General features: G+C 44.8%; 1 protein-coding gene across 1 annotated transcript in view; it reads left to right on the top strand.

Moving 5' to 3' along the window:
• Nucleotides 1–27,733, top strand: part of LOC138645671 (uncharacterized) — a 214,859-nt gene that overhangs the window by 171,588 nt on the left and 15,538 nt on the right. Inside the window, exons 8-9 of the mRNA XM_069735129.1 lie at nucleotides 6,486–6,581; nucleotides 8,046–8,065. Coding sequence (XP_069591230.1) covers nucleotides 6,486–6,581; nucleotides 8,046–8,065 — 116 coding nt within the window. The remainder of the gene's footprint in view (nucleotides 1–6,485; nucleotides 6,582–8,045; nucleotides 8,066–27,733) is intronic.

Genomic DNA, 27,733 nt, shown 5'->3' with positions numbered 1-27,733 from the left:
TACAGGTGAGTATTTACAATGATGTATTTACAATGAGGGTCCGGCCATCTTCAGGGGGTGGGGATAGATGGAGATAGTGAATGGGCTACACAAACACAAACTTAGCATGACTTTGATTAGTGAACGTGATAGGCCGCTCTGAACAAATGTGTTTTGAGCGAGCGCCTAAAACTCTGCAAATTGTGGATGGTCCTAATATCTTGGGGTAGAGCATTCCAGAGGATTGGCGCAGCGCGGGAGAAGTCTTGGAGTCGGGAGTGGGAGGTACGGATTAGTGCAGAGGTTAGTTGAAAGTAATTTGCAGAGTGCAGCGGTCGGTTAGGCTGATAGACAGAAATGAGGGAGGAGATGTAAGGGGGGCCGCACTGTGGAGAGCTTTGTGGGTGAGAACAAGTACTTTGAATTGTACCCTGTAATGAATGGGTAGCCAGTGTAACGACTGGCGAAGAGCGGACGTGTCCGAGTAACGATTAGCCAGATGGACGACCCTGGCTGCTGCATTAAGGATGGACTGGAGAGGGGAAAGTCGTGTGAGGGGGAGGCCAATTAATAGAGCGTTACAATAGTCCAGGCGGGAGTGGATCAGGGCGACAGTGAGGGTTTTTGTTGTCTCCATGGTGAGAAAAGGACGGATTCTAGAGATGTTCTTTAGGTGTAAGCGGCACGAGCTGGCAAAAGATTGTATATGGGCGGTGAAGGAGAGATCGGAGTCAAACATAACACCCAGACAGCGCGCCTGCTGCCGGGGTGTTATTATGGTGCCACCCACGGAGAGGGAAACGTCAGGTTTAGGGAGGTGAGTAGATGGCGGGAGCAGAAGAGGTTCAGTTTTGGAGAGGTTGAGTTTCAGATAGAGAGCGGACATGATGTTGGAGACTGCGGACAGACAGTCAGTGGCGTTCTGTAGTACAGCGGGGGTAAGGTCACGGGATGACGTGTATAGTTGTGTGTCGTCGGCATAAAGATGATACTGAAAGTCAAATCTGCTGATGGTCTGTCCAATTGGGGCCGTGTAGAGAGAGAAAAGAAGGGGGCCAAGGACTGAGCCCTGAGGTACCCCAACAGTGAGAGGAAGAGGAGATGAAGTGGAGCCAGAGAACAGAACACTGAAGGAGCGGTCAGAAAGATAGGAGGAGAACCAGGAGAGAGCAGTGTCCTTAATGCCAAGTGACTGGAGCCTAGAGAGCAGGAGAGGGTGGTCAGCAGTGTCGAAAGCTGCAGAAAGGTCGAGGAGAATGAGCAGAGAGTGGTCACCATTACGTTTTGCTGTCAGAAGGTCGTTGGTCACTTTGATGAGTGCAGTTTCTGTCGAATGTAGGGGGCGGAAACCGGACTGTGAAGGGTCTAGGAGGGAGGGAGTGAGTGGAGAGGTAACGGGTAAGGCGGGAGTAGATCAGGCGCTCCAAGAGTTTAGAGATGAAGGGGAGATTGGAGACCGGTCTGTAGTTGTTTGTGCAGTATGGGTCGAGGGCCGGTTTCTTTAGTAATGGAGTAATGATAGAGTTTTTGAAGGAGGAGGGGAAAATGCCAGAGGAGAGGGAGAGATTAATGGGTGTCCAATCGGCCTGTATAAACAATTGGTGGTGGCAGATAGTATTTCCTGTGGTTATTGAGGTATTTGGCACTTACTATACGGAAGTACCATAAAACGCACCGGACCATAAGACACATCCCAAATTTTGGGGTGGAAAATAGGAAGAAAAAAAAAAGATTTTTATAAGATGGGGGTCCATGTCATAGTCCAAAATTTAAGGTTTCTTACCTGGAGGCTGGTGGCAGTGAAATGGGTTCACAGGAGGCATAGCCCTTTCCTGGGGAAACCGGCTGCGATGGGAGGAGGGGGTATCCCAGCGGTGTGGTGCTGCGGGCCCGGTGTCTGCAGTGAGGCAGAGCAGAGTGTGTTGCGTGGAGCAGGGTCCTTTCTCAGCAACCTGGCAGCGGCAGAAGCATAGCGATGCTGCAGCCCAGTGTCTGCAGTGAGCAGAGCAGAGTACATCATTGGTTTCCCGGTGCCTGTTTTCCTGAAGCTATGGATCGCTGGAGGCGGCTTATGCGCAGATAGGGATCTCATCCCAGCCCACAGTCTCAGGAAAATGGCTGCTGGAAGCGGCACGTTCACCGATTGAGTTCTCGACTGGGCAGAGATCCCAATATATACATATGTCACCTCTGGTAGCCCATGGCTTTAGGAAGATGGCCGCAGGGAGACCAATGATGTAGTCCGTTCTGCTCACTGCCCACACCAGGCCGCAGGATCACCACACTTCTACTGCCGCCAGGGGTCGATATACAGGAGCAGCAGTATGATCTTGGAATGAAGCAGCAGGTGAAAGGAAAGCTTGATTAAAGGCTAGAAGCTCAATAATCTCGCAAGGAAGGAAGTTCAATGTCAGGTTTATGTAGTGTGTTCAATCAAGGTGGAGCCAATAAGGAGCTGAGGATGGAATCAATGACAAACAGCACAGGTACTGGTATCTTGGTTAGCAAGGAACTGTCCAGCGAGGTGAATAGCTCAGAGGAAAGAGCTGCCGCCTGGTGAACAGTAGCTGCTGGGTCCGAGTCCTGACAGTATTCCCCTCCTTCCAGGATGGCCTTTCTGGATGTCTCTAGCGAAAAGCTCCTGTAAGCCTGGAGAAGCAGCATAGGTCTTAAGAACGGGGATCACCACACATAAGGATGTAGCAAAAAATTGAACACAACTTTATTTGAATAAGACTGTACAAACATGAGGCAAAACACAAACATTTAAAACGGGAAAGCATTGAAGCCCTATACATACAGCCCCTAATAAGGCTAAAACCCACCCCTGACCCAGAGGTACAAAATAAACATGGCCGACCATAAAGTACCTATATAGACCGCATGACCATAATATGGATACAATAAATATAGACAGCCCGTGAACCTATAGGCACAATGACACTGACACTTGAGTTTGTGTCACAGGGAATTATTGTTATACTACTCCAGTAATACAGTCATTGTATGTCTAAGCCACCACAATGTCATTGTGCCTATAGGTTCACGGGCTGTCTATATTTATTGAGATGCTGAACGATGAACAACAGTAGTGGATGATATTGTGAGATATGCGATATAATGGATGATCAGGTAAAAACTACAAAGGAAATAACAGTGCATCAGTATTTGGCATATTACAGCATATTATAGGATGCAATAACATGAATAAGAGAGGTTAGAGAGCTAACACTGAACATGGCATAAGGCTTCTTTCACACTAGCATCGGCACGGGGCTGTCGCTATGCGTCGGCCCGACGTGCGTTGCGAAAGTTATGCCCGACATGGCAGTCTTACGACGCTTCCGCTGCCCCATTGTAATGTCCGGGGAGGTGGGGGCAGAGTTCTGACCACGCATGTGCGGTTGCAACCTGTGGCCATACGTTGCAATGCGTCGCTAATGAAAGTCTATGGGTAAAAAATGTATCCTGCAGACAACTTTGCAGGATGCGTTTTTTTCTCCTAAACGACGCATTGCAACGTGCAGTGCACGACGCTAGTGTGAAAGTAGCCTAAGGCAGATTCACGTTATCATGGCTTTCTTAGGGCAAGTTCAGGCTGTCATCATTGTATTACTTTATTCAGGCAAACATCTATCTGCATACACACAAAAAGCAATATGAAACAAAGCACAACATGCCGAATTACACACTCTGCTACACAGTGGCTGCATAACTGTTCTACCATACCACACACATGGAAGTACATTTGTGCAGGTAGAGAGAGCCAGGAACATGTGTGTGACACTATGTGCACATGTAGGAAATGTGGTGCAGAATTTTCTGCACTAAATCTGCATCTCCTGGCAGAATCCGCAGGTGCGTTTTTTATGCGTTTTTTGTGCAGATTTTATTTCTATAATGGAGGGGTGCAGAAACATCTTTGAAATCTGCAGCGTTTCTGCGCAGATTTTTCTGCACCATGTGGACAGCTTTTTTTTTCACATTGATTTACATTGTACTGTGATCACAGTGCAGTTCTGCAGCGTTTCTGCTGCAGAAAAATCTGCTGCAGATTTGCACCAATTCTGCACTAAATCTGCATCGTGTGCACATACCCTAAGGCCATGTGCACACGTAGGAAGGGTCCCGCAGCGGATTTGATAAATCTGCAGGGCAAACCCGCTGCGGTTATCCCTGCAGATTTATCGCGGTTTGTCCTGCGGGTTCCGCTGCGGGATTTTACCCCTACTATTGATGCTGCATATGCAGCAATATGCAGCATCAATAGTAATGTTAAAAACAATAAAATAATTATATACTTACCTCCGACGTCCCGATCTCCTCGGCGCTGCAGGCGGCGGTCCGGTTCCAAAGATGCTGTGCGAGAAGGACCTTCATGACGTCACGGTCATGTGACCGCGACGTCACCGAAGGTCCTGGTCGCACAGCAACCCAGACCGGACGGCCGCCTGCAGCGCCGAGACTTCAGAGGTGAGTATATCATTGTTTTTTATTTTAATTCTTTTTTTTTTCACACAAATATGGTTCCCGGAGCCTGGAGGAAAGTCTCCTCTCCTCCACCTCGGGTATAACCCGCACATTATCCGCTTTACTTCCCGCATGGTGTGCACAGCCCCATGCGGGAAGTAAGCGGATCAATGCATTTCTATGGGTGCGGAATCGCTGCGATTCTGCACAAAAGAAGTGACATGCTGCGGATTGTAAACCGCTGCTTTCCCGCAGCATGTGCACAGCGGATTGTGGTTTCCATAGGGTTTACATGTCACTGTAAACGCAATGGAAACTGCTGCGGACCCGCAGGGGCAAAATCGCTGCGGTTCCGCGGTAAAAACCACAACGTGTGCACATAGCCTAAAACTCAAGGTCTGGGGGAAAATGGCAAGTTTGCCCGGGAAACCAGGGGGGCAGTTCTGGCCAGAACACAAGCTTAAAGAGACAGGCTCCCGGATACAGGAACAGGATGAATGTATACCTAATGACCTCTAATGGTGACAACTGGTACTACATTGTGAATGAACTAGCTGCACATTAATGGGCAGAACAGTCATCGACCTGAAGGAAGAGTAAGGGGGCTTTGCAACATTTATCTGCTGTTTCTTTGTAATCTTCTTGGACATTTCGTAACATCTCAATTAATTCTTTCTGAGATTTCGGCAATTCTCTAAATCTGTAACAGCAGGAACCAAAGTATTAAATAGATTATATTTAATAAATACCGGATGCAAGCCATCGTTAGCAAAAATGGACTTTGGGATGAAGAACTGTGCTTGGAGTTATTATAGGCAAATTCTGCTGTTGGTAGGTAATTCACCAGTCCTCCTGGAGGTAAGAAATAAAACAGCACAGGTATTGTTCAAGGATTTAGTTCTTTCAGTCCGGCCATTGGATTGTGGGTAGAAGGCCGTAGATAAATTGCCAGTAACGCCTAACGCTGTACAAAAGGTTGTCCAAAATCTTGGTGTAAACTGAACACCTCTATCAGAAACATTGTCAGGAATTCCATGCAGTCTGAACACCTCTCTGACCACTAATTCTGCAGTTTGTTAATTGGTAGGAATCCCTTTAGGCTATTTTCACACTAGCGTCGTGCGACGCACGACGAATTGCGACATTGCGGCGCACCGATGCAAACTGTGAAAGCGCCGCACAACAGGGGCAGCAGATGCAGTTTTACAACACATCCGCTGCCCCATTGTGATGTGCGGGGAGGAGGGGGCGGAGTTCCGGCCGCGCATGTGCGGTCGGAAATGGCAGACACAATGCACCAAAAAACATTACATGTAACTTTTTTGTGGTGATGGTCTGACGCTACATGACGCAACCATCGCACTGTGTCGCTAATGCAAGTGTATGGAGAAAAAACGCATCCTGCAAGCACTTTTGCAGGATGCGTTTTTTCTACAAAACGACGCATAGCGACGTGCAGTGCACGACGCTAGTGTGAAAGTAGCCTTACTTGGAGGAAATGGGCCAATCTTTATAAGCTGATCCACCACAACAAGGATAACAGTCATTTCATTAGATGGAGGAAGGTCCACAATAAAATCTATTGAGATAGATCCCCAAGGCCTGGATGGAACTGGAAGAGGTTGAAGGAGTCCTAGAGGAGAAGGTCTTGTCCCATGCACATGTTAAACAGGAGGAAACATATTTTCTCACATCCTTCCTACAATTAGGACACCAAAAAGAAAGAAACAGTAGTTCTTGCGTTTGCATGACACCAGGGATCCCTACAAGTTTAGAATCATGGACAAGTTTGAGGACTTCAAGTTGAGGAGATACAGGGACATAGATTTGGTGGTTCTTCATCGAAAACTCCTCCTGAAAAGAAAGATCAAGAAGAAGGCGGCGCAAGGACACTATTATCAGGGGTCAAGGGGAGTATTTATAAAGGAGGCACAGGGGAATTATTATAAGGCAGCATAAGTTGTGGTTTGTGTAGAGACGATAGAATGTGAGGAGGATCCTGGAAAAGCAATAAAATCTCTGTGTTATATTTACAGGGATGAAATATGGACCGATGCAGAGGTCATCGCAGTCTGGGACGAAGGAAAAAGAAAAGGAAAAACAAATGACAACAATTACCAAGAACATAACTGGTGAGAACTGCACAGTAGACACATACAGGGTCTGCAGAGCACTGGGGTAGTCCTGATATTACCATTATATGGTCACTGTATGGTGGTAAGATCAGCCCCAGTACAGTGTTTTTGGTTAAAGAGGTTGTCCAGGTTTGATGTTAAAGTCTGCAGTCACTTTGTGTCACTCTCTGTGAATCCTCACAGTGTGTGCATCGCACGCCCTGAGCCTTCTCTGGTGTCGGCAGCGGTCAGTCATATAACCACAAGTAAACGATTTGAATTCATGCGCTAATGTGCTGTCTAGATGTGCACAGCCGCGCTCAATACAAGTGAATTTAGCAAAGCTGAAGTGTGGAAATCCTATCATCGTGGTCACATGACGGCCGCTCCCAACGCCGACACCGGAGAATCCTGACAGTGCGTGCTGTAAAGATTCAGAAGTCTGAAGTCACATAGACTTTAACCCCAAGCCTAGACAACCACTTTAACAATCAGTATGGTGGCATTATCTCTGCATTATGCTGATAATAGAGGACTACGGTTTGTTGGTATTTGCCTGTTATATTACAATATTCTTTTTGCGGTATTGTTATTATTATTAAATTTTATATAGCGGTATTAGAAATATTGGAAATCTTGATTTCCTCCAGGCAGGGTATTATTAGTAATAGCGACCTCCATCTGGGGTTCGGGGTGGGGACACAATGAGCCTGTGTTCTTTGAAATGTCAGGGCTGAACTTCAGTCCCAGTCCGTACCTGATTACTTGTATATTATGTCTATAACGCTTGTGTATTGCGGATTTTACGTTTTCTTGTTAGCTAGGGCTCTTTTCACTACTGTTCGTAAATCTGCCCTTCCTCGCCTTCTTGTGCATTCAAGCTAAGATTAGCATCACATCTGCTAGCTATTAGGATTTTCCTTAATTACCTCTTTCCAAAGGAGGGGGTCAGCTCTAAAGAGGTCATGAAAAGTTGACTTGTTAGAATGCAAGCTCTTGGTTAAAGGGACACTGTCACCTGAATTTGGAGGGAACAATCTTCAGCCATGGAGGCGGGGTTTTGGGGTGTTTGATTCACCCTTTCCTTACCCACTGGCTGCATGCTGGCTGCAATATTGGATTGAAGTTCATTCTCTGTCTTCCATAGTACACGCCTGCGCAAGGCAAGATTACCTTGTGCAGGCATGTACTACGGAGGACAGAGAATGAACTTCAATCCAATATTGCAGCCAGTGGGTAAGGAAAGGGTGAATGAAAAACCCCAAAACCCCGCCTCCATGGCTGAAGATTGTTCCCTCCAAATTCAGTTGACAGTGTCCCTTTAATTATGAGACTTCTTATAGATTTGCAATCATATCCATGATATGTATTATGTGTATAGTACCAGTGTATTACATGTAGATTATAGGGATTTTATGTAACATAGAAGCTGTAGGAAACTTTCCCTGATTCATCACTGTTATTTTCTCATTTTATTTACAGACAAAAACAAAACCTTTTCGGTAAGTTGTTTTTTGTCCTAAACTCTCACTAATTATTATTATTATTATTTATTGTTATAGCGCCATTTATTCCATGGCGCTTTACATGTGAGGAGGGGTATACATAATAAAAACAGGTACAATAATCTTAAACAATACAAGTCATAACTGGTACAGGAGGAGAGAGGACCCTGCCCGCGAGGGCTCACAATCTACAAGGGATGGGTGAGGATACAGGAGGAATGAGGACCCTGCCCGCGAGGGCTCACAATCTACAAGGGATGGGTGAGGATACAGTAGGTGAGGATAGAGCTGGCCGTGCAGCGGTTTGGTGGATCGTTGGTTACTGTAGGTTGTAGGCTTGTCGGAAGAGGTGGGTCTTCAGGTTCTTTTTGAGGGTTTCGATGGTAGGCGAGAGTCTGATGTGTTGTGGTAGAGGGTTCCAGAGTAGGGGTGATACGCGAGAGAAATCTTGTATACGATTGTGGGAAGAGGAGATAAGAGGGGAGTAGAGAAGGAGATCTTGTGAGGATCGGAGGTTGCGTGTAGGTAAGTACCGGGAGACGAGGTCACAGATGTATGGAGGAGACAGGTTGTGGATGGCTTTGTACGTCATGGTTAGGGTTTTGTACTGGAGTCTCTGGGTAATGGGGAGCCAGTGAAGGGCTAGACAGAGGGGAGAGGCCGGGGAATAGCGGGGGGAAAGGTGGATTAGTCGGGCAGCAGAGTTTAGAATAGATTGGAGGGGTGCGAGAGTGTTAGAGGGGAGGTCACAGAGCAGGAGGTTACAGTAGTCAAGGCGAGAGATGATGAGGGCTTGGACTAGGATTTTTGCAGATTCTTGGTTTAGGAATGTACGGATCCGTGAAATATTTTGAGTTGAAGTTGGCAGGAAGTGGAAAGGAGTTGAATATGCGGTTTGAAGGAGAGATCAGTGTCAAGGATTACCCCGAGGCAGCGAGCTTGTGGGACTGGGGAGAGTGGGCAGCCGTTTACTATAATGGATGGGTTCATTGGGGGGGGTCACGTGAGATAGGGGAAGACAATTAATTCTGTTTTGTCCATGTTAAGTTTCAGAAATCTAGCGGAGAAGAAGGATGAATTAGTGGACAGACATTGAGGGATTCTGGTTAGAAGGGAGGTGATATCTGGTCCAGAGATGTAGATATGTGTGTCATCAGCATAGAGATGATACTGAAAACCGTGAGATTCTATGAGCTGTCCCAGGCCAAGAGTGTAAATGGAGAAGAGCAGGGGCCCTAGAACTGAACCTTGTGGGACTCCGACAGATAGGGGGCGAGGTGAGGAGGTGGTGTGTGAGTGGGAGACGCTGAATGTTCGGTCAGTTAGGTATGACGAGATCCAGGATAGGGCCAAGTCTGTGATGCCAAGGGATGAGAGGGTCTGTAGTAATAAGGAATGGTCCACTGTGTCAAAAGCAGCCAACAGGTCGAGGAGGATAGAGTAGTGCCGCTTGCTCTTAGCGGTTAAGAGGTCATTGGTGACCTTAGTTAGGGCAGTTTCAGTTGAGTGGTGTGACCGGAAGCAGTCGAAAAGGGAGCAAGAAGATAGATGGGAAGACAGTTCAAGATGGACGTGTTGTTCCAGTAGTTTTGAGGCATAAGGGAGAAGTGATACAGGGCAATAGCTAGATACAGATGATGGGTCAAGAGAGGGCTTTTTGAGGATAGGTGTGATTGAGGCATGTTTAAAGCCTGAGGGGAAAACACCAGTGGTAAGTGATAGGTTGAAGAGATGGGTTAGGATTGGGATGAAGACTGTGGTGAGGTTTGGGATGAAGTGGGAAGGGATTGGGTCAAGTGCACAGGTGGTGAGATGCGATCTTGAGAGTAGAGTGGAGAGTCGATCTTCTGTAATAGTGGAAAAGTTGGTTTTCAGGTAGAGGGCTGAGTAGTTGGGAGGAAGGGCTCTGGGGGTTGTCAACTAAAACTGGAGGAGGTGCTGGGGGACGGAGGAGAAAGTTGAAGGTGTTGAATAGCTGTTTAGGGTTGTGAGACAGGGAGGATATGAGAGACGAAAACTAGGTTTGTTTTGCTGTGGCGAGTGTGGTCTTGAAAGTAGTGAGGGACTGTTTGAATGCGATGAAGTGCTCGTTGGAGTGGGATCTTTTCCATCTCCGCTCTGCAGCCCTGGAAGCTCGCCTCAGTTCTTTGGTAAGGCTGGTGTGCCAGGGCTGTCTGTTGATTTTGCGAGCTTTGGTATGTGTAAGAGGGGCAAGAGATTCCAAATCTGCAGCTATTGTGGTGTTATATAGAGCGGCAGCGTCATCCGCATTGTGTAAGAAACTTATGTCTGCGAGAGGGAGGAGGGATTCAGAGAATGAATGTAGATCGAGGTGTTTAAGATTTCTGCGAGGGTGTGCAAGTTTGTGGGGTGGGGATTGTAGACAAGGAGTGGAGAGGGAAGAGAATGTGAGTAGATTGTGGTCAGAAAGAGGAAGAGGTGAGCTAGAGAGTTAGAGAGGTTAGATAGGGAGCAAAGGAGGGTGAAGATGAGGTCCAGTGTGTGACCAACTTTGTGAGTGGCTACAGAAGACCATTGAGTGAGGACGAAGGAGGAAGTGAAAGATAGAAGTTTAGTGGCAGCTGAGAGGGAAGTGTCAATGGGGATGTTGAAGTCGCCCATGATGATAGTGGGGATGTCCACAGAAAAGAAATGAAGTAGACAGGTGGTGAAGTGGTCAAAGAAGGTGGTGGCTGGCCCTGGGGGGCGGTAAATGACAGCCAGTTGGAGGTTGGTGGGGGCATAGATGCGCACAGAGTGCACCTCAAAGGAAGGAAGGGTAACATAAGGTGGCAGTGGGATTGGGGTGAAGGAGCAGTTATCTGACAGGAGAAAACCAACTCCTCCGCCATGCTTTTTGCTGGGGCGGATGTGTGAAAAAGGTGGAAGCCACCATAGGAAAGCGCAGCAGGAGAGGCTGTGTCAGAAGGGGTGAGCCAGGTTTCAGTGATGGTGAGGAAGCAAAGTTTGGTAGTAACAAAAAGATTGTGGATGAAGGAGAGCTTGTTGCAGACAGAGTGAGCGTTCCACAGAGCTCCTGTTAGTTTGACAGGGGAAGTGGGGCCTGGGCGAATGGGTATAAGGTTAGAGAGGTTACGGAAATTTGTGATAGAGAGTGGATGGGAGGTAGAACTGACTGTGGGGATGTTGTGAGGAGGACCAGGATTTGGAGAGATATCACCAGCAGTGAGAAGGAACAGAGAAAGTGTTAGCAGGTGGAAGCAGGAGAGGGCAGGAGGTGGTTGCCTGTGCTTTAAGACATAGGATTGTATGTTAAGGAACAGTTCTGAGGAGGAGGTGAGATGGATGGGGAGGATTGAAGAGGAGATGAACAGTTCTTTACTAGGAGTAGGGATTAGGGGAGTTTGCAAAAAGTGAAGAATTATAGGGGTGAAAGTGAAAACAAACAGAAACATTGTTTTCAGCAGAGGTGTCAAACTGCATTCCTCGAGGGCTGCAAACAGGTCATGTTTTCAGGATTTCCTTGTGTTGCACAGGTGATAATTTAATCACCTGCACAGAATGATTCCATCACCTGTGCAATACTAAGGAAATTCTGAAAACATGACCTGTTTGCAGCCCTCGAGGAATGCAGTTTGACACCCCTGGTTTACAGTGACTTGCCAGTTACATTCAGTTCCCTTCTGGTTCAATTCTGGTTTTTATTCTAAAATTAACCTTCACACTTCTAGGACACACTTATAGGAATCACACCGCAGACTGAAGTATATGCAGACTTGTGCTGTGCAATATATGTACAACTAAGTGCAGTCAGGTGTGAAGCAGAGAGGAGTGGTCTCTGTTCATCTTGGTTACAGAATTAAGGGTGGACCAGATGCATACTTTCGAGCATTTTTGAATACACAAGGTCACAAATAACACTGGGGGAGGCTGGGGTTAGCTGAAAGGCATACCATGTAAATGCTAGGAGCAGAGGAAAGTCTGTGTGGAAAGTTGGGTGATGTACTATGTGCACTTCATAGACAGACAAGGCAGGAGAGCAGGCTGGAGAGCTGGATGCATGAACATACCTGTAGTAAGAATAGACATGCTGGTTAGAGTGCGATGGTGGCAGATAGCAGGGCACAGTCTGTATACATCCTTCTGGTTTTAATTCTAAAATTAATCTTCACACTTCTAGGACACACTTATAGGAATCACACAGCAGACTAATGGTTGCATATATCGGTGTATAAAAGAATATATAACATATCTCAAATTAAAAGTGTTCCCTATAATAAATGTCCATTTACATTATTCTTACAGTCGAACAGAATTTAGAAATAATCTTTGGATACTGGATTATTGTACAGGTTCCTGAGATCTCAGGATAAAACAGTCAAACACTCCAGGAACCGACTTGATCAATCAGGGGAGCCCCGTATATGAGATAATAATACGTGTGTAAAAAGCATAAGAATAAGCCAAGCAAGACAAAAGCTGTTCTCCCACCAAACGTTTCTCCAAAGTGTCTGGTGTTTGGTTGGCAAAGCGATTACCTAACATGTAAAGAAAGGTTTTGTCCTCTCCTCTAGGATTTGCCTCCATCTTGAATGCTGCGGTGATAATCTCGGCTCTGCTGCGTCTTTCCTAATCCAGTCTAATGGAGAGAGTTGAGCAGATCTGCCATAGTTTTGAATTTAGCAGATTTACTCAAATTCAGGTGGTAAATTGACTTTGGATCAAATTTATTTAATACAAATCGAATGTACCACCTTGTCTTCAGGAAAAAAGTCTGCAGCGCCCCAGGGTCCTGGTCACTGCAGTAATGTCATTTTCCTCTAGGGGAGAGTGATGTTACGTTTGGAGGCAATGAAGGAGATCTCTTTGTCAGGTAGCACAATGCATGCAACATGTTCACACTCCAGGTCAGAAGGGGGAGCTATAAGCCTGTTTAAGGTGAACTCCCCTATATAACATCCTGATCTGGAGGGAGAGGGGTTCAGTTCCTGTCAAGGAGACAGAGGGAAAGGAAGGAGAGGAGCCGTGTAGCCTGAAGTGCTACAGCTCCTAGAAAGAGACACTGAAAGCGAACTGTATTGCAGAGAGGCTGAGAAAAAGTCATAGCAAAGGAGTGGATACCAGGAGGAGTTCTGCCCTACACAGGCTGCCTCCTTCTGAGGCGCAGGATCCCGGTAGCCGGAACACCGAGGGAGCAATGATCCTTTATGCCTTGCTCCAGAGACCGGCAGGACAGCTAATTTCACATTACCTGTCCGCCCCTTCACCCAGGAGGCAAGGTGGCACCCCTTAGAGGCTGGGGCATGATAGAGTCCCTGTAAAACGCCTCAAGCCACCGGTCATACGGGTTTGTCCTATCCATCTGGGGGACAGAGAGAGACATAACATCTGCAACATGTGTGAGGACCTTATGAGAAGTTTAGCAGTAATGGACTACAACACTATGTCGCTAGAGGAAGGCTACTGATTTCCACCTGGATAAGGAGACTCTGGACTTGCCTCTAAACCGGCCGGACTCTGCCTGCCCTGTGATCTGGTGCTCTGGACTGTGGATGCTGAAGCCTTCAGTAAAGGTAAAGAGACTGCAACCTTGTGTCCTCATTCTTCACTGTGCCATTCACCATCCACCATCTACACACCGGGAAGCCCTGGTGTGATGGTGTGACATGCTATGTGGGAATAATTTTTGTGTATATTTCTATTTTACTTATTTTCATGGTGTTCTCTTGTAGGATGAGTTGTTATTTGCCATCTGATTTTCTCCTTACAGTTCTGTATTTTTATCTCTCCACAGGGTCAGTGAATGATGTTGTTTGCTAATATGCTAATGACATGTTGACCTAACTTGGTGAAACAATGATCCCCACATAGCATTTCACACGATCACACTGGTGACATACTTCACCTGTGGGAAGGTACACCATCTAGTTGCAATAACATCACCCCAGAGGACCCCTTAAAGCAGCGTCGGTCACCCCGACAGAATACCACAGGTGGCGTCACGAACACTTTCCCTTTAACCCCTTCCCGACCCATGACGCCACTTAGGCGTCATGAAAGTCGGTGCCAATCCGACCCATGACGCCTATGTGGCGTCATGGAAAGATCGCGTCCCTGCAGATCGGGTGAAAGGGTTAACTCCCATTTCAATGGCAAAATAGAAAAAAGTAGGCGCGCACTTACCCTGTTGCGGTGAATATCACTTTATTAGGACATATAAACAAACGGATAGCAGGGAGGGTCCCGTTGAAGTGCCGTAGAGCACGAAAAGATCGTTGTCCGTGGCTGACTCTATCCCTCCCTGCTATCCGTTTGTTTATATGTCCTAATAAAGTGATATTCACCGCAACAGGGTAAGTGCGCGCCTACTTTTCTCTATTTTGCCATTGGATTCTGTGTATATTTTTTCTGGCAGCAGCACCCCGTTGATTCAGGTGTAGAGGATTCATACAGCCAGTATCACTTTCTGTGGTGCTAGACCGATAATATAATACGGTCATTGAGTCTGACCTTTGAGCAGTGCGGATGTGTGTTTTTTCTACTATTGGACTTTGTATTTTAACTCCCATTTCACCCGATCTGCAGGGACAGGGGGAGTGGTAGTTTAGCTCAGGGGGGGGAGTGGCTTCACCCCCTGTGGCTACGATCGCTCTGATTGGCTGTTGAAAGTGAAATTGCCAATCAGAGCGATTTGTAATATTTCACCTATTATAACGGGTGAAATATTACAATCCAGCCATGGCCGATGCTGCAATATCATCGGCCATGGCTGGAAACACTAATGTGCCCCCACCCCACCGATCGCCCCCCCAGCCCTCCGATCTGTCCGGTACACTGCTCCGGCTCCCCTCCGTCCTGTGCTCCGCTCCCCCCGTGCTCTTGTCCGCTCCCCCCGTGCTCCAATCACCCCCCCCCCGTGCTCCGATCCAACCCCCCTGCACTCCGATCCACCCCCCGTGCTCCGTTCCACCCCCCCGTGCTCCGTTCCACCCCCAACGTGCTCCGTTCCACCCCCCCGCGCTCCGATCCACCCCCCCATGCTCAGATCCCCCCCCCCCCCGTGCTCCCCCCACCCCATCATACTTACCGATCCTGCCGGGGTCCGTCCGTCTTCTCCCTGGGCGCCGCCATCTTCCAAAATGGCGGGCGCATGCGCAGTGCGCCCGCCGAATCTGTCGGCCGGCAGATTCATTCCAAAGTGTATTTTGATCACTGAAATATAATCTATCACAGTGATCAAAATAAAAAAAATAATAAATGACCCCCCCCCCTTTGTCACCCCCATAGGTAGGGACAATAAAAAAATAAAGATTTTTCTTTTTTTCCCACTAATGTTAGAATAGGGTTAGGGTTAGGGCTAGGGCTAGGGTTAGGGCTAGGGTTAGGGTTAGGGCTAAAGCTAGGGCTAGGGTTAGGGCTAGGGTAAGGGCTAGGGTTAGGGCTAGGGTTAGAGTTAGGGGTAGGGTTAGGGCTAGGGTTAGGGTTAGGATTAGGGTTTCGGTAAGTGCACACGTATTCTGGTCCTCTGCGGATTTTTCCGCTGCGGATTTGATAAATCCGCAGTGCTAAACCGCTGCGGATTTATGGCGGATTTACCGCGTTTTTTCTGCGCATTTCACTGCGGTTTTACAACTGCGATTTTCTATTGGAGCAGTTGTAAAACCGCTGCGGAATCCGCACAAAGAAGTGACATGCTGCAAAATGTAAACCGCTGCGTTTCCGTGCAGTTTTTCTGCAGCATGTGTACAGCGATTTTTGTTTCCCGTAGGTTTACATTGAACTGTAAACTCATGGGAAACTGCTGCGGATCCGCAGCGTTTTCCGCAGCGTGTGCACATACCTTTAGAATTAGGCTATGTGCACACGGGGCGGATTTGGCTGCGGATCCGCAGCAGTGTTCCATCAGGTTTACAGTACCATGTAAACCTATGGAAAACCAAATCCGCTGTGCCCATGGTGCGGAAAATACCACGCGGAAACGCTGCGTTGTATTTTCCGCAGCATGTCAATTCTTTGTGCGGATTCCGCAGCGTTTTACACCTGTTCCTCAATAGGAATCCGAAGGTGAAATCCGCACAAAAAACACTGGAAATGATGTGGATGAGCGGATTTTTCAAAAATGATGCTGAAAAATCTCACACGAATCCGCAACGTGGGCACATAGCCTTAGGGTTAGGGTTGGAATTAGGGTTGTGGTTAGGGTTAGTGGTGTGTTGGGGTTAGGGTTGTGGTTGGGGGTGTGTTGCGGTTAGGGTTGTGATTAGGGTTGTGATTAGGGTTATGGCTACAGTTGGGATTAGAGTTTGGGGTGTGTTGGGGTTAGTGTTGGAGTTAAAAATTGAGGGGTTTCCACTGTTAAGGCACATCAGGGGTCTCCAAACGCAACATGGCGCCACCATTGATTCCAGCCAATCTTGTATTCAAAAAGTCAAATGGTGCTCCTTCAATTCCGAGCCCCGACGTGTGCCCAAACAGTGGTTTACCCCCACATATGGGGTACCAGCATACTCAGGACAAACTGCGCAACAATTACTGGGGTCCAATTTCTCTGTTAACCTTGTGAAAATTAAAAAATGCTTGCTAAAACATCATTTTTGAGGAAAGAAAAATGATTTTTTATTTTCACGGCTCTGCGTTGTAAACGTCTGTGAAGCACTTGGGGGTTCAAAGTGCTCACCACATATCTAGATAAGTTCCTTGGGGGGTCTAGTTTCTAAAATGGGGTCACTTGTGGGGGGTTTCTACTGTTTAGGCACACCAGGGGCTCTGCAAACGCAACGTGACGCCCGCAGACCATTCCATCAAAGTCTGCATTTCAAAAGTCACTACTTCCCTTCTGAGCCCCGACGTGTGCCCAAACAGTGGTTTACCCCCACACATGGGGTATCAGCGTACTCAGGAGAAACTGGACAACAACTATTGGGGTCCAATTTCTCCTGTTACCCTTGGGAAAATAAAAAATTCTGGGCTAAATAATTATTTTTGAGGAAATAAAACGTATTTATTATTTTCACGGCTCTGCATTATAAACTTCTATGAAGCACTTGGGGGTTCAAAGTGCTCACCACACCTCTAGATAAGTTCCTTTCGGGGTGTAGTTTCCAAAATGGGGTCACTTGTGGGGGGTTTCTACTGTTTAGCCACATCAGGGGCTCTGCAAACGCAACGTGACGCCCACAGAGCATTCCATCAAAGTCTGCATTTCAAAACGTCACTACTTCACTTCCGAGCCCCGCCATGTGCCCAAACAGTGGTTTACCCCCACATATGGGGTATCACCGTACTCAGGAGAAACTGGACAACAACTTTTGGGGTCAAATTTCTCCTGTTACCCTTGGGAAAATTAAAAAATTGCAGGCTAAAATATCATTTTTGAGAAAATAATTTTTTTTTTTTTCATGGCTCTGCGTTATAAACTTCTGTGAAGCACTTGGGGGTTCAAAGTCCTCACCACACATCTAGATTAGTTCCTTGGGGGTCTAGTTTCCAAAATGGGGTCATTTGTGGGGGATCTCCAATGTTTAGGCACACAGGGGCTCTCCAAACATGACATGGTGTTCACTAATGATTGGAGCTAATTTTCCATTTAAAAAGCCAAATGGCGTGCCTTCCCTTCCGAGCCCTGCCGTGCGCCCAAACAGTGGTTTACCCCCACATATGGGTATCAGCGTACTCAGGACAAACTGGACAACAACATTTGGGGTCCAATTTCTCCTATTACCCTTGGCAAAATAGGAAATTCCAGGCTAAAAAAAATCATTTTTGAGGAAAGAAAAATTATTTTTTATTTTCATGGCTCTGTGTTATAAACTTCTGTGAAGCACCTGGGGGTTTAAAGTGCTCAATATGCATCTAGATAAGTTCCTTGGGGGGTCTAGTTTCCAAAATGGGGTCACTTGTGGGGGAGCTCCAATGTTTAGGCACACAGGGGCTCTCCAAACGCGACATGGTGTCCGCTAACAATTGGAGCTAATTTTCCATTCAAAAAGTCAAATGGCGCGCCTTCCCTTCCGAGCCCTGCCGTGTGCCCAAACAGTGGTTTACCCCCACATATGAGGTATCAGCGTACTCGGGAGAAATTGCCCAACAAATTTTATGATCCATTTTATCCTATTGCCCATGTGAAAATGAAAAAATTGAGGCGAAAAGAATTTTTTTGTGAAAAAAAAGTACTTTTTCATTTTTACAGATCAATTTGTGAAGCACCTAAGGGTTGAAAGTGCTCACTATGCATCTAGATAAGTTCCTTGGGGGGTCTAGTTTCCAAAATGGGGTCACTTGTGGGGGAGCTCCAATGTTTAGGCACACAGGGGCTCTCCAAACGCGACATGGTGTCCGCTAACGATGGAGATAATTTTTCATTCAAAAAGTCAAATGGCGCTCCTTCCCTTCCGAGCCTTACCATGTGCCCAAACAGTGGTTTACCCCCACATGTGAGGTATTGGTGTACTCAGGAGAAATTGCCCAACAAATTTTAGGATCCATTTTATCCTGTTGTCCATGTGAAAATGAAAAAATTGAGGCGAAAATAATTTTTTTGTGAAAAAAAAGTACTTTTTCATTTTTACAGATCAATTTGTGAAGCACCTGGGGGTTTAAAGGGCTCACTATGCATCTAGATAAGTTCCTTGGGGCGTCTAGTTTCCAAAATGGGGTCACTTGTGGGGGAGCTCCAATTTTTAGGCACACGGGGGCTCTCCAAACGAGACATGGTGTCCGCTAAAGAGTGCAGCCAATTTTTCATTCAAAAAGTCAAATGGCGCTCCTTCCCTTCCAAGCCCTGCCGTGCGCCCAAACAGTGGTTTACCCCCACATATGAGGTATCAGCGTACTCAGGACAAATTGGACAACAACTTACGTGGTTCAGTTTCTCCTTTTACCATTGGGAAAATAAAAAAATTGTTGCTAAAAGATAATTTTTGTGACTAAAAAGTTAAATGTTCATTTTTTCCTTCCATGTTGCTTCTGCTGCTGTGAAGCACCTGAAGGGTTAATAAACTTCTTGAATGTGGTTTTGAGCACCTTGAGGGGTGCAGTTTTTAGAATGGTGTCACTTTTGGGTATTTTCAGCCATATAGACCCCTCAAACTGACTTCAAATGTGAGGTGGTCCCTAAAAAAAATGGTTTTGTAAATTTCGTTGTAAAAATGAGAAATCGCTGGTCAAATTTTAACCCTTATAACTTCCTAGCAAAAAAAAATGTTGTTTCCAAAATTGTGCTGATGTAAAGTAGACGTGTGGGAAATGTTATTTATTAACTATTTTGTGTCACATAACTCTCTGGTTTAACAGAATAAAAATTCAAAATGTGAAAATTGCGAAATTTTCAAAATTTTCGCCAAATTTCCATTTTTATCACAAATAAACGCAGATTGCACCTTGCGCAGGCATGTACTATGAAGGACAGAGAATGAACTTCAATCCAATATTGCAGCCAGCATGCAGCCAGCGGGTAAGGAAAGGGTGAGTAAAACACCCGAAAACCCCGCCTCCATGGCTGAAGATTGTTCCCTCCAAATTCAGGTGACAGTGTCCCTTTAAGACACAGTAACTGGAGGGTATATGATGAGGGAAATGGCAGGTCTGAAGCAGCACTAATAAAATAATAAATATTCTCTAAGAATTCACAGCAAACGATGTGTTAACCACCTGCCAATAGCTAGCAAAAGGTTAATCAGCAGATCTGAAGATTGGTAGAAATCACACAAAGATGAAAAGATGTCAACCCATGATGCTTACTGCAAACGATAGGTCACCCAGTTGGTCTTGTGGAGCTCCAGGTGCTAGTTACAGAAGTCAGAAGTCTAAGGAGATAATAGCAACAGAAGAAGCTGGATATTGACAGAGATCAAACACATGGCAGCTGAGCACAGTACTGTCCTAAAGCTTAGCCATCGGAGTGTCTCTATCTGGAAGAGGAGGTCATATCGGCATGTCGGCAACTTGTGGTGGCCATAAAGGAAGGAGGAAATCCAGGCCCAGCCGAGTTATGGAGCATAACAGGGAGTGAGTGGACGACCGACCAAGAAAGGTGAGTATAATATTTAGCTGTTTTTTAACTACTCCACGGCCCATATGGATCCGACAAAATGGAAGCTGACTTGCAATTCAAATCCCATAATTCTCTACAAACTGTGGATTTAGGAAAATATTTAACAGATTCATTGCATTTAGAATCAATTCTTCATCCTTAGTAACGAACCATTATCAGATAGTAAATACCTAATGACATCTGCTGGGAGCGATGAGAGAATTGATTGACAGGACCCCGGTTCCGCTAACACATCGGTAATGTGTAGTCACTGGAAGGAAGCCCTGTGAATCCCCTCTTACCTGACGGCATCCACAGCTTCTCGCAATCTCCAGGGCTGGTGCAACATCTTGTGTGCGCTATGACACTGTGATGACCTATATCAGCCTATCCAATCAAGAGAGGATCTATGAATACCATCAGTTGAGATTCGCAGGGCTTCTTTGTGGCAGTCATGGAGTATTGAACGGGCTGCTGGACCAGGACCCTGTGGATCAGTTCTCTCATCTGTCAGATGGCAGATAACTGTGACAAAGCTGAGGTCACTTATTTGACTTGGGACTTTGGATGCATATGTTGCTGAGATGTAGAAAAGAAAATCTGAAGAAACATCCATTATCTCTATTCTAAGAACCGCTGACTTCACTGGGATATGGGAGCAGATTGTAATAATGGCGGCAAGCTATGATGCGGAATTTATGAGAGGGGCCGTGTAATCTTTCCAAGATGAGTAAAGACCTGGTTTGGCCCATATGTTACATCTGGGTAGAAAGAACTTTGCATCTACTATGTGCAAAATGTTGGACTGGAGTAGGACAGGAGGATCAGGGCACAAGGAGGCGCACCCCAATGTGATCACCCTCGGTCATGTAATGCGCTTTCCCACTGTCCTTATATAACAACTAGCTATTGAACCCATTCTACGCCCGGGTGGCGAGCATTTATATTGGTATATGGTCTCCATCATGTGCTGCTGCCATCCTGCGCCCGTTCTGTCATGTGCTGCTGCCATCCTGCGCCCGTTCTGTCATGCGCTGCTGCCATCCTGCGCCCGTTCTGTCATGTGCTGCTGCCATCCTGCGCCTGTTCTGTCATGCGCTGCTGCCATCCTGCGCCCGTTCTGTCATGCGCTGCTACCATCCTGCGCCCGTTCTGTCATGCGCTGCTGCCATCCTGCGCCCGTTCTGTCATGTGCTGCTGCCATCCTGCGCCCGTTCTGTCATGCGCTGCTGCCATCCTGCGCCCGTTCTGTCATGTGCTGCTCCCATCCTGCGCCCGTTCTGTCATGTGCTGCTCCCATCCTGCGCCCGTTATGTCATAGTAACATAGTAACATAGTTAGTAAGGCCGAAAAAAGACATTTGTCCATCCAGTTCAGCCTATATTCCATCATAATAAATCCCCAGATCTACGTCCTTCTACAGAACCTAATAATTGTATGATACAATATTGTTCTGCTCCAGGAAGACATCCAGGCCTCTCTTGAACCCCTCGACTGAGTTTGCCATCACCACCTCCTCAGGCAAGCAATTCCAGATTCTCACTGCCCTAACAGTAAAGAATCCTCTTCTATGTTGGTGGAAAAACCTTCTCTCCTCCAGACGCAAAGAATGCCCCCTTGTGCCCGTCACCTTCCTTGGTATAAACAGATCCTCAGTGAGATATTTGTATTGTCCCCTTATATACTTATACATGGTTATTAGATCGCCCCTCAGTCGTCTTTTTTCTAGACTAAATAATCCTAATTTCGCTAATCTATCTGGGTATTGTAGTTCTCCCATCCCCTTTATTAATTTTGTTGCCCTCCTTTGTACTCTCTCTAGTTCCATTATATCCTTCCTGAGCACCGGTGCCCAAAACTGGACACAGTACTCCATGTGCGGTCTAACTAGGGATTTGTACAGAGGCAGTATAATGCTCTCATCATGTGTATCCAGACCTCTTTTAATGCACCCCATGATCCTGTTTGCCTTGGCAGCTGCTGCCTGGCACTGGCTGCTCCAGGTAAGTTTATCATTAACTAGGATCCCCAAGTCCTTCTCCCTGTCAGATTTACCCAGTGGTTTCCCGTTCAGTGTGTAATGGTGATATTGATTCCTTCTTCCCATGTGTATAACCTTACATTTATCATTGTTAAACCTCATCTGCCACCTTTCAGCCCAAGTTTCCAACTTATCCAGATCCATCTGTAGCAGAATACTATCTTCTCTTGTATTAACTGCTTTACATAGTTTTGTATCATCTGCAAATATCGATATTTTACTGTGTAAACCTTCTACCAGATCATTAAAGGGAACCTGTCACCTGAATTTGGCGGGACTGGTTTTGGGTCATATGGGCGGAGTTTTCGGGTGTTTGATTCACCCTTTCCTTACCCGCTGGCTGCATGCTGGCTGCAATATTGGATTGAAGTTCATTCTCTGTCCTCCATAGTACACGCCTGCACAAGGCAAGATTGCTTTGCGCAGGCGTGTACTATGGAGGACAGAGAATGAACTTCAATCCATTATTGCAGCCAGCATGCAGCCAGCGGGTAAGGAAAGGGTGAATCAAACACCCGAAAACTCCGCCCATATGACCCAAAACCAGTCCCGCCAAATTCAGGTGACAGAGTCCCTTTAATGAATATGTTGAAGAGAACAGGTCCCAATACTGACCCCTGCGGTACCCCACTGGTCACAGCGACCCAGTTAGAGACTATACCATTTATAACCACCCTCTGCTTTCTATCACTAAGCCAGTTACTAACCCATTTACACACATGTTCCCCCAGACCAAGCATTCTCATTTTGTGTACCAACCTCTTGTGCGGCACGGTATCAAACGCTTTGGAAAAATCGAGATATACCACGTCCAATGACTCACCGTGGTCCAGCCTATAGCTTACCTCTTCATAAAAACTGATTAGATTGGTTTGACAGGAGCGATTTCTCATAAACCCATGCTGATATGGAGTTAAACAGTTATTCTCATTGAGATAATCCAGAATAACATCCCTCAGAAACCCTTCAAATATTTTACCAACAATAGAGGTTAGACTTACTGGCCTATAATTTCCAGGTTCACTTTTAGAGCCCTTTTTGAATATTGGCACCACATTTGCTATGCGCCAGTCCTGCGGAACAGACCCTGTCGCTATAGAGTCACTAAAAATAAGAAATAATGGTTTATCTATTACATTACTTAGTTCTCTTAGTACTCGTGGGTGTATGCCATCCGGACCCGGAGATTTATCTATTTTAATCTTATTCAGACGGTTTCGCACCTCTTCTTGGGTTAGATTGGTGACCCTTAATATAGGGTTTTCATTGTTTCTTGGGATTTCACCTAGCATTTCATTTTCCACCGTGAATACCGTGGAGAAGAAGGTGTTTAATATGTTAGCTTTTTCCTCGTCATCTACAACCATTCTTTCCTCACTATTTTTTAAGGGGCCTACATTTTCAGTTTTTATTCTTTTACTATTGATATAGTTGAAGAACAGTTTGGGATTAGTTTTACTCTCCTTAGCAATGTGCTTCTCTGTTTCCTTTTTGGCAGCTTTAATTAGTTTTTTAGATAAAGTATTTTTCTCCCTATAGTTTTTTAGAGCTTCAATGGTGCCATCCTGCTTTAGTAGTGCAAATGATTTCTTTTTACTGTTAATTGCCTGTCTTACTTCTTTGTTTAGCCACATTGGGTTTTTCCTATTTCTAGTCCTTTTATTCCCACAAGGTATAAACCGCTTACACTGCCTATTTAGGATGTTCTTAAACATTTCCCATTTATTATCTGTATTCTCATTTCTGAGGATATTGTCCCAGTCTACCAGATTAAGGGCATCTCTAAGCTGGTCAAACTTTGCCTTCCTAAAGTTCAATGTTTTTGTGACTCCCTGACAAGTGCCCCTAGTGAAAGACAGGTGAAACTGTACAATATTGTGGTCGCTATTTCCTAGATGCCCGACCACCTGCAGATTTGTTATTCTGTCAGGTCTATTAGATAGTATTAGGTCTAAAAGTGCTGCTCCTCTGGTTGGATTCTGCACCAATTGTGAAAGATAATTTTTCTTGGTTATTAGCAGAAACCTGTTGCCTTTATGGGTTTCACAGGTTTCTGTTTCCCAGTTAATATCCGGGTAGTTAAAGTCCCTCATAACCAGGACCTCATTATGGGTTGCAGCTTCATCTATCTGCTTTAGAAGTAGACTTTCCATGCTTTCTGTTATATTTGGGGGTTTGTAACAGACCCCAATGAGAATTTTGTTACCATTTTTCCCTCCATGAATTTCAACCCATATGGACTCGACATCCTCATTCCCTTCGCTAATATCCTCCCTTAAAGTGGACTTTAGACAAGACTTTACATAGAGACAAACCCCTCCTCCTCTCCGATTTTTACGATCCTTTCTAAACAGACTGTAACCCTGTAAGTTAACTGCCCAGTCATAGCTTTCATCTAACCATGTCTCGGTTATTCCCACTATGTCAAAGTTACCTGTAGATATTTCTGCTTCTAGTTCTTCCATCTTGTTTGTCAGGCTTCTGGCGTTTGCGAGCATGCAGTTTAGAGGATTTTGTTTTGTTCCAATCTCCTCACTGTGGATTGTTTTAGAAATGTTCTTACCTCCCTTCTGAGTATGTTTTCCTGGGTCGTCTTTGTTCGAGTCTAATGTTTTTCTTCCCGTCCCCTCTTCTTCTAGTTTAACGCCCTCCTGATGAGTGTAGCGAGTCTTCTGGCGAATGTGAGTAGTGTATAAGCGGGTGGTTTCGTCAAACTCAATCTGACAGGTGCCCCGCCCCTATCAAAGTGTATCAAAGTGTGTAACCCCTCCCCTCCCCTTGTTTGACGGCTGGTATCCAGCTGTCCCTCCTTGTTTGATTTCCCCTTTTGATATAGTTTAATATAGTTTAATTTGTTGTAGTTTTGATATTATTCCCGTATTTTGTGGAATAACACATGTTTATAATTATAGCCTAGTCGTGTATTTATTTTACACGTGGTTTATAACACCTTTCTCATTTGTTTTATATTAGATTTTATACGTAGCCCGAGACTGGTGTTTCTGTATGCAATCCTACATCCTGTTATGTGAAAAGTATTCTCATATTATACCAGTATTTCTTTTTATATTTTATTCACAGTGTATCCATATAGTGAATAGGGCTGATGTTTCTGTATGCAATCCTACATCCTGTTATGTGAAAAGTATTCTCAAACACTAACTAAATGGTGAACATTACCTAAATTAGGTTAACTGTGGGTCAGAGGTTTATAGCACCTAGGTCAAGCAATTGTTGTTGTATTTGCGTACCCCATAAATGTTTATTCTCACAAACAGAAAAGTTATTGTGTCCTGAAGATGGCATCTGAGGTTATTTGTTTTTGTATTAGCTTTCTCAGAAAACAGCTGTGTTATCTGAGGTTCAGATATTTTTGTACAAACTCATGCTGTTTGGTGATCTTTGTGAAGCAGAACTTTGTTTTATAACACATTTGTACTTGTATTGTACCTGAATTGATATTTGCTTTCTCTTTTTTGTGTCCTGAAGATGGCATCTGCAAAGTTATTTGTTATCTACTGAGGCCATTGCAAGTTGTGTTTAATCACATTGTAGCAGGTTTTATCCTTGTGGCTGCCTTATATACACAGAAGAGATATGCACCAATGTCACAACACAAGTTATAATATGACCCAATGTTACAACACAAGTAAAACCAAAGACACGATATTGTAAAAAATTTAAAAAGATTTATTTCTCACAATAAAACAGCATCTCAAAGACATTTCATTACTATAAAAATTCATACAGAATATAAAAAGTAAAAACATTAAAATAGTACAATGAACAATTACACTTCTTACAAAATAATTAATATAGCGTTACAAGGCGAGTACAGCATTTTAGCCAGTACATTCTTTACATCGTGAGCCACATGGTTTGCAGCATCGGTAGAGACCTTTTTTTAGGTAGCAGAGTTCCACGTGTGGTACCTAATGACGGGGAATGTAAAGATTGAATTGTACGGGGAACCGCCGCTAACTTCAGCGGTGTAGATACAGAGCGTGTCTCACTGTTGGTAATTTTTAATTCATCTAAAAGCTTCCTAGTAGCGGTGTTACCCACAACTGTAGACGGCATATTTAGTTCGGCCATAGCCTGCATAAATGAATCCCAACCCGGTGGTAAATTTCTACTGTTCAGAGCATGGCTCTGCGTTGTACTACGTACCAAATCCAGTAAGTTAGACCCTGGTATTACGGATCCTTTGAAAATAAATTCAGCATTATTATTCCATGCTGTGACATTTTTATTCTGCAGCAGCCTGTTTAGTAAAAATTCAGCATTCTTTTTATATCTCTGGTTTATATGGCTGACAATTTCAGCGATCTCATGATTTTTATCAGAGTCGGTATGATTTTTATCAGAGTCGGTATTTGGCAATTGATATATATATATATATATATATAATATGACCCAATGTTACAACACAAGCAAGTAAGAAGCGGTATGTTTTATACGAATAAAAAAACCAAAGACACGATATTGTAAAAATAGAAAAAGATTTATTTCTCACAATAAAACAACAGCTCAAATTTTAACATGAAATAGACATTTAGGACTTATTTATGTTATTATCTTTATGCACGTTGCCTGTGCTGTCTATAATTTGACTCTATCCTTGTTTTGTTGAAAATAACTGGACATACATAAGAAACCGGGCAATATATCTTTATAGAAATAACACTTCTGCACTCTTTGTGCATTTCTATCAGTTTTATTCATGCATTTATAACACACCATGTTTGATATTGGTAATTTGATTCTGGGAACACATTTTAAGTTACTTCTGCACATGTATTACTGTTTTTTAGGCCATATAAATAGAAAATTATGTAGAAACCCAAAGTTTTGATAAGTGTATGAAAATACACCAATATTAACTATTTGTGCTATTTTAGGCGTAAATTTGTCCTATATGTATAGCAGTCAGGAGTTGGGGCGATGAAATATGTGTTACAAGCGTAGTGAATTGCAGATATATTCTACAGTGTATGTCATTTTGAGAAATGTGTGGCATAACTAATTACCTATTACGGCCACATTTCTATGCAGTGTATTTTAGAACCATTGTTTCTGGCTGCAGACTGTAATGTGTAAGGTATTCTCATTTTTATATATTGTATTTTATAACACACCATGCCGTTTATATAATAATCACAGTTGTGTCTCTACAGGACAACGTGGCTTACAAAGACATTTCATTAATATAAGTGTGAAACTGACAGACAAGCACAGCGGTGTCTCTACAGGACATGCCGGGCACTAGACAGCCAGAGTTTCTGTGGGGGAGATATACTAACAGAGGTTCTGTTGACCCAATAAATCAGTGTAGAATGTACACAGAGAGCAACTTACAATATTTACTAAGGTAGCGGAAATGAGTTTACTGCAGTTATCAGAGCATTGTATTTTATTTGACAGCCACAAGTCACACAGGTCATGATGATAGTGTATCTGCAGCATGTTATTTGGAAATAAAGAAGCCTTTTTTTGTATTCGCCCGCATTTTATATAAAATCTGCATGAAAAAATCTTCTTGGCTACACCAAAACACGTAAGAAACAAATGTATAACTTTTAGATCTACCGCATCCACAGATATTATTCCAGCGTTCTTTAATTCTACATTA

Source organism: Ranitomeya imitator, chromosome 7 (genome assembly GCF_032444005.1).
Source record: "Ranitomeya imitator isolate aRanImi1 chromosome 7, aRanImi1.pri, whole genome shotgun sequence".
Classification (NCBI taxonomy): domain Eukaryota; kingdom Metazoa; phylum Chordata; class Amphibia; order Anura; family Dendrobatidae; genus Ranitomeya; species Ranitomeya imitator.
The sequence above is the reverse complement of the archived record's forward strand: the minus strand, read 5'-3'. Positions and strand labels throughout refer to the sequence as shown.